This window comes from Stomoxys calcitrans, chromosome 1 (genome assembly GCF_963082655.1).
Source record: "Stomoxys calcitrans chromosome 1, idStoCalc2.1, whole genome shotgun sequence".
In the NCBI taxonomy this organism is placed as follows: domain Eukaryota; kingdom Metazoa; phylum Arthropoda; class Insecta; order Diptera; family Muscidae; genus Stomoxys; species Stomoxys calcitrans.
The window spans coordinates 13,327,236-13,341,856 of NC_081552.1; the positions used below are offsets into that span (position 1 = coordinate 13,327,236).

Sequence of the window (14,621 nt, forward strand, 5' to 3'; positions counted from 1 at the left end):
AACTTTTTTTTGACAAAAGGCTGGTAAAAATTTAAAAAAAAAGCGTGCTAAGTTCTGCCGGGCCGAATCTTATATACCCTCCACCATGGATCGCATTTGTCGAGTTCTTGTCCCGGCATCTCTTCATCCTGTTTTGCCAGGATATAAGAAAAGATTTGCTCTGCTATTAGAGAGATATCAAGATATGGTCCGGTTTGGACCACAATTAAATTATATGTTGGAGACCTATGTAAAATGTCAGCCAATTCGAATAAGAATTGCGCCCTTTGTGAGCTCAAAAAGTAAAATAGAGAGATCGATTTATATGGGAGCTGTATCGGGCTATGGACCGATTCAGACCATAATAAAAACATATGTTGATGGTCATGAAAGAATCCGTCGTACAAATTTCAGGCAAATCGGATAATAATTGCGACCTCTAGAGGCTCAAGAAGTCAAGATCCCATATCGGTTTATATGGCAGCTATATCAGTTTATGAACCGATTTTAACCTTATTTGACACAGTTGTTGAAAGAAAAAATAAAAAACGTCATGCAATATTTCAGCCAAATCAGATAGGAATTGCGCCCTCTAGAAGCTCAAGAATTCAAGTCCCCAGATCTGTTTATATATGACAGCTATATCAGGTTATGAACCGATTTGAACCATACTTGGCGCAGTTGTTGGATATGATAACAAAACACGTCGTACAAAATTTAAGCTCAATCGGATAAGAATTGCGCCCTCCAGAGGCTCAAAAACTCAAGACCCAAGGTCGGTTTATATGGCAGCTATATCAGGTTATGAACCGATTTGAACCATACTTGGCACAGTTGTTGAATATCATGACAAAACAAGTCGTGCGAAATTTCATTCCAATCGGATAAGAATTGCGCCCTCTAGAGGCTTAAGAAGCCAAGACCCAAGATCGGTTTATATGCCAGCTATATCAGGTTATGGACCGATTTAAACCATACTCAGCACAGTTGTTGGATATAGTAACAAAACACGTCGTGCAAAATTTCATGCCAATCGGTTAAGAATTGCGCACTCTAGAGGCTCAAGAAGTCAAGACCCAAGATCAGTTTATATGGCAGCTATATCAAAACATGGACCGATATGGTCCATTTACAATACCAACCAACCTACGCTAATAAGAAGTATTTGTGCAAAATTTCAAGAGGCTAGCTTTACTCCTTCGGAAGTTAGCGTGCTTTCGACAGACAGACGGACGGACGGACAGACGGACGGACGGACGGACGGACATGGCTAGATCGACATAAAATGTCACGATGAGCAAGAATATATATACTTTATGGGGTCTCAGACGAATATTTCGAGTAGTTACAAACAGAATGAAGAAAATTAGTATACCCCCCATCCTATGGTGGAGGGTATAAAAATTTCGACAAAATTCTGTAGATATATGTGGGATTACAAAAATGTTTACAAACTTCTGTGCATTAAAATGGGATTATAATATGTTTGATATTTCTGGCAATTAATTTTATGAAAAATCGGCTTGGGATATTTCATTTTCAAGTCTCTCAAGCCAAAAGGAAGAACTTTGTTTGTTGTAGCCACAAAACCGTATGTGGAGGTAGTGATACTCATCAAGCTCCAAAGTGAGCAAGCTCTCTGCGGTCTATGGGACCGATCCCCGGTGGAACGTCAGGGCAATTGGATATTCAAAGCTGCCAATGACTCGACTAGTCATATCGAGTATCATAGGCACTCAGTAAGAACCAGTAGCCCGGCCTCTCATTGGGACTTTCCATTCGATATCGCTGATTGTCCGCGACAGAAATTGCAGCTACTCCATATACGTAGCATCCTAATATCCGCAATCTGTGGACGTGCCCGGCAGCTCGCAGTTGAGCTTCTCGTTAAATCGACGAACACCACAAAAATCGGAGCTCACAGTTCCAACCCGTGTGATGCTCATTGCCATCCCGTGCCGGGATGAAGGATGAACAAATATTCAACAACAACAATATTCACAAAATCTTGAATTGTGTCACTCTTGCCCCTCTTTTGTCAACACTTTGTTTTCCTTTTTTAGCTAACCCTCATTAAGCTGGTTGAAAGGTTTTGCAATCAAAAATATGATTTTAAATATTTAATCATATTTCCTCAACCTCCAAGGCATCAAAGGAAAGCATAAGTTTGTAATTTTTAAAATTTCTTCCCCTCTATTCATATAACATTTTTCGGAGGCTGACATCATTTGACTGTTTTGTTGTTCTTGTTTTTTTTTTTGTTTTGCTCAAATATATGCCATTCTAGGGGCATCTTATCATCAACCAAAATTATAACAACAACCATAACATTTTCGGTGTCATTGTCATCATGAGTTCTGTTCCGTTGTCAACATCGTTACCAACATCTCCATATCCATCTCCATTGTCATCATCATTATCATGGCTATTCGCCATGTTATTATCTTGGCTGGCTATGTTTCATGAAACATGAGAATAACGATTAAACGCCTTAAGTTAGGCAACGATAATTTACACGCACACTCTGCCTCCATCAAGATAGGCAATAATAATTTGACGCTAAACTTTATGAATGAAATCCTTATGGTGGCATATTGTTGTTATATAGATGTGTGTGTGTGTGTGTGCGTGTGTTCTGCATACACTCGTCTCCTATCGTCGACATCAAATGTGGAAAATTTCATTTTATGAGAAATTTTCTAAATTAAGGGCACATATACATATGTACATATTATATGGGACAATGCATGGAGAAATTTTCATAGTACAAACATTTAATTAACTGGGAAGAAAAAAAATTAAACCGCAAAGGGGAAAAGCATATATATGGTCAAAAGCAAATATATGAAGTTAAATAATATCCAAGGAGGCAAAGGAAAAACATTTCATACACCATAGGATAGTTTGTTATAAGGGTGTTGCCGTAAAGAATAACTGAGTTCGGCCGGGCCGAATCTTGGCAACCCACCACCATGGATTCTGCTAAAATATGGGAGCTATATGTATTGTTACAGACCTAATTCGACCGTACTTGGCGCAGTTGTTGGGTGTCATAACAGAACAAAACGTCAGCCAAATCGGATACAAACCGCGGCTTGTAAGGGCTCAGAAAGTCAAATCGGTAGATCGGTTTACATAGGACCTATATCAGGTTAAAGATCGATTTGGACCGTACATGGCTCCGTTGTTAGGAGTCATAACAGAATATCATGTGAAAAATTTCAGCCAAATCAGACAAATATTTTGGTTTCCATGGACTCAAAAAGTAAAATCGGGAGATCGTTTTATATGGGAGCTATATCCAAATCTAAACCGATATGGCCCATCTGCACTCCTCAACGACCTACTCTAATGTAAAGTATCTGTGCAAAATTTCAAGCGGATAGCTCTACGCGTTCGGCCGCTATAGTGATTCCGACAGGTGGACGGACGGACGGACATGGCTAGTTCAAATCAGAATTTCGAGACGATCAAGAATATATATACTTTATGGGGTCCTAGATCAATATTTCGAGGTGTTACAAACGGAATAACTAGATTAGTATACTCGCATCCTAGGGGGGTGGGTATAAAAAAATCTAAGTAATAATCATTGGATAATACAAAAACAAAGTGACTATGGAAAATGTGCAAAATAAGACTGCAATTTTGAAAGCAATAAAAATGTTAAGCATTTAAAAATTTGTTTACACAAATAAAATTTTGATAAATCTTTTCCATTATAAAATTTTCTTGAAATTTTTATTAATAGAATATTTTGACAAAATGTTGTACAGAAATTAAATCTTAACAAGTAAAATAGTGCTAAGTACGGATGGGCCTAATCTCATATACCCTCCACCATGGATCGCACTTGTAAAGTTCTTCGAACTACTTTTTCAAATGTATATGGGCTATATGAAGCTATGGACCCTAAAAGTCGACAATTTCAGGCAAATTTAATAATAATTGCGCCCTCAAGAGGCTAAGAAAATTAAATTGGGAGATCACTTTAAGTGGCAGATATATTAGGTTATGAACCGATTTAGATCATACTTGGCACGGTATTTGGAAGTCTTACTAAAACGATATATGCAAAATTTCAGCCAAATTGGATAAGAATTGCGTCTAGGCCTCAAGAAGTAAAATCAGGAGATCGGTTTATATGGTATATGGACTGATTTAAACCATACTTAAAAAAATTGTTGAACGTCATACCAAAGTGACACGTGCAAACAGATCTCAGCCAGGAGATCTGTTTATACGGCAGCTATATCAGAATATGGATTGATCTAAACCATACTCGACACAGCTGTTGACAGTCACACCAAAACGATATGTGCAAAACATCAGTCAAATCGGATAAAAATTATAGCTGAGCCTCTAGAGGGCCCAATTCTTATACGATTTGGCTGAAATTTTGCATGAAGTGTTTTATTTTAACTTCCAACAACTATGTAAAGTATGGTCAAAATCAGTAAACATCCTGATATAGTCGCCTTATAATTCGATCTCCCGGCCGATCGATCTAAGGCCTCCTGACGTCTGACCCAAATATGGTCTAGATCGGACTATATTTAGATATAGCCTCCAGACCTCGGCTCCAAATACGTTTCAGATCGAATTATATTTAGATATGCCGTTTAAGGGTCTGGAACCCAATGTCGCTGAAATTTGAATCACCACCCGCCATCTGACCCAAATATGGTAAAGATCGGAATGTATTTAGATGTAGATGTCATATAGACCGATATGCCGATTAAGGGTCAGAAGCTCATAAAAGCTTTAATTATTACCCGGTTAGTCAGATCAGATAAGTAGTCAGATCAGATTATATAAATATAGCTCGATCTTTCAATTTAGGTTCTTAATCCCATAAAAAGCTGATTTTTTATCTGAACATCTTACTTGTATATGAGTTCTCGGGACCTGAATAAAATATGATCCAGACCAGTCCCTATTAAGATTCAACTACGGATATAGTAGTGTAGTTATAATAGAATAGGATGATTATTACATCCTTGTTTAATTTGGTCTATATCGGTCCAGATTTGGTTGTAGGTGCCGATCTGTCGATTTAAAGTCTTGGCCCTATAAAAAGAGCATTTATTGTACGATTTCGTTGAAATTTGACATAGTGACTTATATTAGGCTTTTCGACATCCGTGTCCTATATGTTCAGATCGGTTTATATTTGGATATAGCTGCCTAAGAGAGTATATTGTTGTACAAAATCGAACAGTGATTTATATTTATTAGACCACTCAATATCCGTGCCGAATTTGGGTGCATAAGTTATCCAATTTTCAGCGGATTGTGATGAAAGGGGATTTACATATATATCTGAGGTGGTTGGTATCCAAAGTTCTTTTTACTTGTTTCTATTTCAAAAAGTCATTCAAAAAACTTGACAAATGCGATCCATGGTGGAGGCTGTAAAAGATTCGTCACTGGTGAACGCTTTTACTTGTTTTCAATTCGTACATTTTGGTAGTAAAACTTACAAAACAGTACTTTCTTTACGGATTAGTCTAAAGCTCCTAAAACTGTGGGCCACACATTGACATTTGGTGTACCATCAGAGACAGCAATGGACACTCAGTGACTTGGCCCTCGAAATATATCAGATACCTGTTATTCTCTAAAAAACAACCTTTTGTTTGTTCTATGGGGGTGTTATGGGGGTAGGATGGGCCCAGAGACTTTTTTCCCGAATAATGTTATCAGATTCGCGATCTACTCGCATAGATCATTCATTTGAGCCCCATATTGTTACGATAGTAAATTTGTCCTCTTTGGGGTGGTTTGGAGAAGGGGCGGCACCCAAATACTTGGTCCCACATTTTGATATCAGATTCGTATTCAAAGCCCATTGCCATGGTCAGTAAATAAGTCCTGTTTGGGAAGTGTTTTGGGGAAGGGGTGAACCGCACAGAAACTTGGTCCCGAAAGTGGTTATCAATTTCGTGCTTTATTTCCAAATACCTTTTACTTGAACCCCCTATTGCCATGGTCGGCAAATATGTCCGATTTAGGGGTGTTGTCGGGGTTGGGGTGGTCCCCCAAACTCTTGCCTCAATATTGAATATCAGATACGTTTTTTATACCCACCACCATATGGCGGTATACTAATCTAGTCATTCCGTTTGTAACACCTCGAAATAAAGTGTATATATTCTTGATCGTCTCGACGTTGTGAGTCGATCTAGCCATGTCCGTTTCTCCGTCCGTCTGTCGAAATCACGGTAGCAGATACTTTATATTTATGTAGGTAGTTGGGGATTGCAAATGGGCCATATCGGTTCAAATTTTGGATATAGCTCCCATATAATCCGATCTCCCGATTTGACTTCTTGACCCCCTGGAAGCATTGATTTCATCCGATTCAGCTGAAATTGTTCATGTAGTAATCTGTCATTATTTCCAACAACTTTGCCAAATAGGTTCCAAATCGATCAATAACCTGATATAGCTCCCATATAAACCTATCTACGGATTTGACTTCTTGAGTCCCTGGAATATACAAATTTCGTCCGATTTAGCTGAAATCTTTCATATGGTGTTCTCTTGTGACTGTCAATTACTGTGACAAGTACGGTCTAAATCGGTTCAAAACCTGATGTACCTCCCATAAAACCCGATCTCCCGATTTGACTTTTAGAGACCCTGGAAGGCACAAATTTGGTCCGATTTAGCTGAAATTTTGCATGTAGTATTCTGCAATGACTTCCAACAACTGTGCCAAGTACGATTTAAATCGGTATATAACCTGATATAGCTCACATATGAGCCGATCACCCAATGTGACTTTTTCAGCCTCTGCATGCCGCAATTTTTGTCCGATTGGGCTTAAACATTGCAAACAGTGTTCTATTACGACTTCCAACAACTTTGTCAAGTACGGTCCAAATCGATCTATAATCTGATATAGCTCAAGCCGAAATTTTTGTCCGATTTGGCTGAAATTTTGCATGTGGTGTTATGTTATGACTTCCAATGACTGTATTAAGTTCGAATCGGTTTATAGCAGATATAGCTCCCATATAAACCCATCTCCCGATTTGAATTTTTGAGCCTTACAAGTCGCAATTTTTGTCCGCTTTGGCTGAAATTATGCATGCCGTGTTCTATTACGACTTCCAACCACTGTGCCAGATATGATCCAAATCAGTCTATAACCTGATATAGCTCCCTTGTACATTTTTATTTTCTCTACATATTAGCAAAATCTATGGTGGTGGGTTTCCAAGATTCGGCGCGGCCTAACTTATTTTAAGTCTTTTTGCCTGCTAGGGTGAAGGTCATTTAATTTTAAAATTTTTGTTTGTTTTTCTCTCGAGACGAACTCAATGATCGGAGATTTTTGCAATGGAAACCGAAAGCCAGAGATCGCATCACACAACAACCACTATGGGACGCGTTTTGTCTTCTGGCTAGAATAACTCACCGGTCATAGTAGGTGTGAAGGCTTCAAGTATCGTAAGTTGGCATGTTGTACATATATCCAATTTATTGCGAAAACGCCTCTATGATATAAATACCACATTAACCACACTCGACATTAACCACACTGCATGTGTTTGTGTAATGGCAAACATTATTGCTGTTGAAGTTAGGATGCTTAATTTTGTAATTCCGCGAGGGTAGCGGACTTTCCCCTTGACCCCAATTTCAAAAACGCCAGATCTCGGAGATGGGTGCATTTTGGGTTATGGTTACCGAAAACCGAAAATTTTGCTTTAAACTTTGTGGTCAAATATGCGTCCATGCCAAATTTTGTGCAGATCGGTTAAAAATTGCACTTACTAAGGCCATTTAAGTGCAAATTGGGCGACACATATATATGGGAGCTATATCTAAATCTGAACCGATTTTGATAAAATATTTGCAGATATGTTAAAATCGGCAAGAAAACAATCTGTGCCAAATTTTGTGCAGATCTATTGAAAACTGTAGTTACTACGGCGATTTAGGTGCAAATCAGGTGATACATATATATGGGAGCTATATCTAAATCTGAACCGATTTTTACCAAAATCAATAGCGTCCGTCCTTGGGCCAAAAGTTATATGTGAAAAATTTTGTGATGATTGGACAACAAATACGACCTGCACTTTGATTACAAAAATACATGGACTCACAGACAAACAGATGTACAGACGGACATGGCTAAATCGAATCAGAAAGTGATTCTGAGTCGATCGGTATACTTATCAATAGGTCTAGCTCTTCTCTTTCGTAGCGTTGCAAACAAATGCACAAACTTATAATACCATGTACCACAGTGGTGGTGTAGGGTATAATCACATGAGAGCCGCCCCTTCCAAAAATTATGCCCCATCCCAAAATTATCACCGAACGGGATAAAATGGGACTTAAACGAAAGGTTTTTAAGAGTAGAATACGACCCGGGGGGTCGCCCCACCCCAGAATTATGCCCCAAATAGACATTTATACCACACGAGACAATATGGGATTCTTACGAAAGGTATTTAAGAGTTAAATACGAATATAAGTTATTTTCAAATTTGAACCATATCGAACACTTAAGGCTGTAGCAAAACACACTGGGCCAGCTAGTTTTCTAAAAAATCAAAATTTCCAAGTTTTCTGCAAAATCTTTATGTTTGCCATAGACATGGGGAAATTTTAAAAAATTTCCTCATAATTCTATACTCGTAGAAATAAGTCTTGAGGTGAAGCTGGTTTCCCATTGTGCTCGTACATTAGCCCATATATGTATATATCCAAAAGTTAATTATTGACTTTAGTCAGCATATTTTATTACTCGGATTTTTCCTTCTTAAATGCAACATATTGCCCAGCAGGAGCTACTCGTGCTTGACTGATGTACCCTAACTTATACGGTCTTCATAAATTTTTGATGGAAGACACTCATTTTTTTCGCCTTCTTGCCGTAGCACATTTGTTGTTTACGGCGGTCTGTCTTAATGATGGCAGCTAACAATTAATTAATAGAATATTGTGAGGAAGCCGCCTACGTCTAGCGGAAACCTATACAGGGACATATGAGTGTATGTATCATACGCTGGTACATATGTTGCCAGATTTGTATTTTATGATGTTTGCTTTTAACAACCATTTATTTGAGCTTTCACTCACATACAAAGTATTTATACTTATGCAACAGTCTTAATAGACTTCTTATAATGGGTTGCCCAAAAAGTAATTGCGGATTTTTCATATAGTCGGCGTTGACAAATTTTTTCACAGCTTGTGACTCTGTAATTGCATTCTTTCTTCTGTCAGTTATCAGCTGTTACTTTTAACTTGCTTTAGAAAAAAAGTGTAATAAAATTATATTTGATTAAAGTTCATTCTAAGTTTTATTAAAAATGCATTTATTTTCTTTTACAAAATACGCAATTACTTTTTGGGCAACCCAATAGAAACATTTTGGGGTAAAGTGAGAGAGACAGAAAATGGGAGGGTAGGAGCGAGCAGTCTAACGCTGTCATTACTGCGTTAAATTGAAATAAACAACGAAAGCATTTAGTTTATAGACGCTCGTCTATTTGGCACAAAAAACGTCATCGTAAATTTGTTTGATGCTCCCCTAAGTAAACTTTCTGTCCCACTCCATCGCAATCCTCAAGCTGTATACAAAAGGTACAAAAGCCGAACGGAACAACATTTGTTTCGCAAGATATCGCCTGTCCACTCACTGCCCTTCCCAGTAACTGGAGGTCATTTTTGTCATAAAAAAATAAAAATTGTCTTCTGCGAAAATGTATAAAAAACGCATGTAGTATTTCATTTGGGGAATAAGATGAATTTTTTGATGAATTGCCTTTGAACAATGATTAATATTGGGAAAAAAGATAATTTTTCATTTTTTTTTTTTTTGTGCAACAAAATTTCATCAAAACGCCCCAAGAGGAAAATTTCGAAGACAGTTCAAATCATTTTTTTATTCGCAACAATCGTTAATATCTGTCCTTAGGTGGGATGGGTTACTTATGGGGGGTTATGAGTGATGACACAAATTTAATCTAATAAATGGGAACTTCGATTTACCAAGTAAAAGCGTGCTAAATTCGGTCGGGCCAAATCTTGGAACCCACCACCATGGATTCTGCGATAGTTGCTCGGAAAAGTGTTTAGCAACAACTTTTAAGTTGTCTCGTACTTTCCCAGACCCACCGCTTCAATACACCTTCAGTTTTTAGGGTTTAATCCGTAGGCTACAACTCCTTGAGACTTGTTGTGGTCTGTCTGTGGAGTCGATGAGAGAGATATCGAAGATAGTTTGCGGCAGTTGAATGGATTTTATGACAAGTTGCTGGCAACGAATGAAATAGACGAGGAAGTCTTTGAACAATACGAGGAGATGACGGAAAGACTTAGTATTCGACGGAAAGTCGTTGGAGAGCAAAAAATGGAGAAACCAGAGGGAAAAGAAATCCGCAGCAACATCAGGTTAAGCGAAGTGAGGATACCCGAGTTCAGCGGCAAAATTGAGGACTGGGAGTCATTCCATGACTTATTTAAAAATTTGGTGCATAATTCGCCTCATTTTTCCGAAGTAGAGAAATTATACAGGCTGAAGGCAGCCATTAAAGGAGACGCAGCTCAACTAATTCAGCATTTAAAAATAACCGACTCCAATTATGAAGCTGCCTTTGAATTATTGAAGAAAAGGTACGAGAATAGGAGATTGATGTTCACGAATTTGTGTGATAAGATTCTGGACCAACCAGTAATGAATAGCGATTCAGCGGCAAGTATAAGACGCATGCTTGACACTACCAAAAACTGTGTAATGGCGTTGAGGGGCATGAATGTGTCTACAAAGGATGCTGAACCATTTATTGCCAGAATAATTGTGAGAAAGTTTGATAAAGATGGGTTGCGGCTATATGAGCAACAAGTAAGGAAGCCGAGAGAAATTCAAACTTTGGATGATGTCTTAGAATTTTTGCAACAACAATACCTTGCGTTGGAAGCGGCGGGAGAGCAAGAAGTGAACGTGAAGAGAATTTATGGAAACAAAAATAATATGTCAACCAAATTTTGCTACTTTTGTGAGAAAAGTGGGCACGGGGTGATAGAATGCAGGAAGATGTTGGCAATGACACCGGCAGAGAGAAAGCCTGCGGTAGCTGCGAAAAAAAATTTGTTTCGTTTGTCTTTTACACAGGACAGACAGAAAATGCAATAGTGTTGTGCGCTGCAACAAATGTGGAGGTAATCACCATCATTATCTTCACAATGGTGACCAAAGAAGCGTTAATCAGCAAGTTAATCCCACATCATCTATGGTAATTGAGAGAAAACAACAACAAGTTTTATTGGCAACAGCATTGGTAAAAGTACGGGCAGCGACGGGAGAATTTGAGTTGCTACGGGCAATGATAGATCAAGGGTCACAGATAACATCAATTTCGGAAGAAGCTTCGCAGATTTTGGGATTGCCAAGGATAAAAGAAAAAACGGAAATACACGGCTTGGGTGGTACTTTGGTTGGTGTGTCGAAGTACAAAGTGGACTTAGTTATAAAGCCAAGATTTCTTAGCAAACATGTATTCAATTCACAGGCGATGGTACTACCTACGATAATGAGCCAGCAGCCAGGTAAATCCTTCGACATAGATATGAAGCAATGGCGAAACTGTATGTTGGCTGATCCATTCTTCAATAAATCCGATCGCATTGATCTAATAATCGGTGGAGACATTTACGCCGACATAATGGAAAAAGGGCAGAAGAGAGTAAGCGGTCCGTTCTCACAACAAACGAAACTTGGTTGGATAGTATCTGGAGCTCTATCCAATGGAATAAGCAAAGTGGAAAAAGTGCAGGTGGCTGCGACTAACCTTGAACGTTTTTGGGAAGTAGAGGAAGTGGAAGCAGAAGATCAGTGTACAAATGATGACCAGTGGTGCATGCAGAATTTTGAAAAATCGACCGTTATTCGAGATGATGGTCGATTGATGGTGTCATTACCTTTTAAGGCTGATATGGAACTAGGCGAATCCAAACCGCAAGCAATGGCCAGGTTTTTGAATGGTGAAAAGAAGTTGGAGAAATATCCATCACTAAAAGCTGAATATATAACCTTCATGCGAGAGTATCGGGAACTGGGTCATATGGTGCAAGTACCGATGGAGATGAAAGGAAAATATTACTTACCGCATCAAGCAGTGATCAGAGAAGATAGCCGAACAACGAAAGTGCGAGTGGTGTTTGATGCATCAGCGAAAACATCGAATCAAAGAAGTTTGAATGACATAATGCACACTGGACCTAAACTTCAACGCGATATATTTGATATAATGTTGAAATGGCGTTTATGGAAGTATGTATTGACAGGAGACGTGGAAAAGATGTATCGGCAGATTGTAGTGAGGCCAGAAGATCAAGAATATCAATACATACTTTGGAGAGAGAACAGAGCGGAACCAATAAAGCAATATCGTTTAACAACAGTAACATATGGCACATCAGCGGCGCCGTTTCTGGCAGTAAGGTCACTATTCATGATAGGTGATTACTGCAAAGAGGAGATGGTGAAAAATATTATAAAAGAAGATTTTTATATGGATGACCTCATGACTGGAGCTGATACTGTAAAGGGAAGTCAACATATTCTGCAATCAGTGGCACAGCAGCTGCAGAAGTTTAATTTTCATTTGAGAAAATGGATTTCAAATGACCCTAAAATTACGGAAATTGTAGAAAATCGAGGACGCAATGAAGTTATATCGATTAAAGACGACGAGTCCATAAAAACCTTGGGTGTTGGGTGGGATCCCAATATGGACCACTTTCGATTCAACGTCAGCTTTAGTAATCCTTCACAAATGACAAAGAGAAAAGTACTGTCATTGGTAGCTAGAATTTTCGACCCATTGGGATGGTTATCACCAATAACGGTGGTAGCAAAATTGATCGTTCAGAAGCTGTGGCTGTTAAATATAGATTGGGATGAGACGATACCCGAGGAAATTTTGACGCAATGGCTAGAATTCGCAAATCATTTGGATTCTCTTCATAAAATAAAAATCCCTAGATGGCTGGGTACATCGACAACTACAAAGTTCGAGCTTCATGGCTTTTCAGACGCGTCCGAGAAAGCATATTCCGCAGTAATATTCATTAAATGTGAAATGAGGGTGACTTTACTAACTGCCAAAAGTAAGGTCAACCCAATCAAAAATAAAAAGACGCTGCCAAAATTGGAGCTGTGTGGTGCACATCTGTTGGCGAGATTGTTGAATAGGGCAGAGAAAATCATAGGAAGAGAGACGAACGTGTTTGCATGGACTGATTCAACAATCACACTGGGGTGGATCCAAAATAATCGTAGCAAGGACAAATTCATTAAGAATAAGGTGCAGGATATAAATGTGCTTGTACCAACAGCAACATGGAGATATGTTGGCACAAAGGAAAATCCAGCAGATATTGCATCAAGAGGTATTCAACCACATCGGCTAATGGACTATAAGCTATGGTGGAATGGTCCTGAATGGTTGCGGGAGCCTTCAAGTCATTGGCCTGAACTACCACAGAGGACTGCAGTGATAGCATCGACGATGGTAACAACAGAAGTAAATTTTTTGGATGATATAATGACGAGATACTCCAGGTTTTCTAAAATGCGGCGTGTAGTGGCATACGTCATTCGATTTATTGAGAGGACAAGGAATAAAATCAAAATTTCCGGTGGTTTAGCTGTCCATGAACTTATAGAAGCTGAAGAACATATACTATCACGTCATCAGCAAGTTATGTTTTCTAAAGAAATTATATCTTTAAAAAGAGGATCTTTAATTGATCGAGGCAGCCGTATAGTGGGACTACATCCTTTCTTAGACAGAAGAGGCATACTTCGAGTTGGTGGTCGACTGCAAAATGCAAATATGTCCTTCAATCAAAAACATCCAATTGTATTGAATAAATGGAATTTGACAGCCGCAATAGTGCGATCGTTTCATCTGGCAACTTTACATGGAGGAAACAGATTGACTGAAACATCCACAAAACGCAAATATTGGATTATTGGCTTGAAAGCAGCGATAAAAAAAGTGTATACGATCGTGTCCAAGATGTATACGGTACAAACAAGAGACAGCGAAGCAGATAATGGGTAACTTGCCAGATTCGAGGGTTACAGCGATGCAACCTTTCTTATATACAGGAGTGGACTACGCTGGACCTATATGGATGAAGTGCTCCAGAAACAGAGGACAAAAGTGTTTTAAAGGATACATTGCTATATTTGTCTGCATGTCAACAAAAGCAATTCATCTGGAAGCTGTGAGCGATTTGTCCACATCAGCATTTTTGGCAGCCTTGAAACGGTTCTTTTCCAGAAGAGGAAAGAGTGCTAAAATGTACAGCGACAATGGGACAAATTTTGTTGGAGCGAAAAATAGACTTGATGCGGACTACAAAGCTGTTATTCAAAGAAATCGAGACGTGATGCCATTGCTGGCGGAGGAAGGTGTGGAGTGGCATTTTATCCCCCCGGCAGCCCCTCATCAAGGAGGGATTTGGGAGTCTGGCGTGAAATCTGTGTTACGAGGAAATGGCCACATTGCTGTGCCAAATCGAAGCGGTTTTAAACTCAAGGCCATTGGTGTATATGGATAATGAAGAAGTGGAATCTCTTGATTTTTTGTCACCGAGTCATTTTC

The 14,621-nt window shown here is 38.9% G+C and overlaps 2 protein-coding genes across 2 annotated transcripts in view; one reads left to right on the forward strand and one right to left on the reverse strand.

Moving 5' to 3' along the window:
- Positions 1-14,621, reverse strand: part of LOC106095069 (neuropeptide Y receptor type 2) — a 60,821-nt gene that overhangs the window by 12,937 nt on the left and 33,263 nt on the right. The gene's annotated exons all lie outside the window — the stretch shown is intronic.
- LOC131995620 (uncharacterized) lies at positions 10,358-14,075 on the forward strand. The gene is made up of 3 exons (XM_059364391.1): positions 10,358-10,948; positions 11,014-11,077; positions 11,125-14,075. The coding sequence occupies exons 1-3, from the start codon at positions 10,358-10,360 to the stop codon at positions 14,073-14,075; spliced, it is 3,606 nt and encodes a 1,201-aa protein (XP_059220374.1).

Coding starts and splice junctions, on each gene's coding strand:
- LOC131995620 (XM_059364391.1), top strand. CDS start 10,358: ATGGAGAAACCAGAGGGAAAAGAAATCCGCAGCAACATCAGGTTAAGC. Junction 10,949..11,013: donor CGGGAGAGCAAGAAGTGAAC/GTGAAGAGAATT, acceptor TTGTGAGAAAAG/TGGGCACGGGGTGATAGAAT. Junction 11,078..11,124: donor CGGCAGAGAGAAAGCCTGCG/GTAGCTGCGAAA, acceptor TACACAGGACAG/ACAGAAAATGCAATAGTGTT.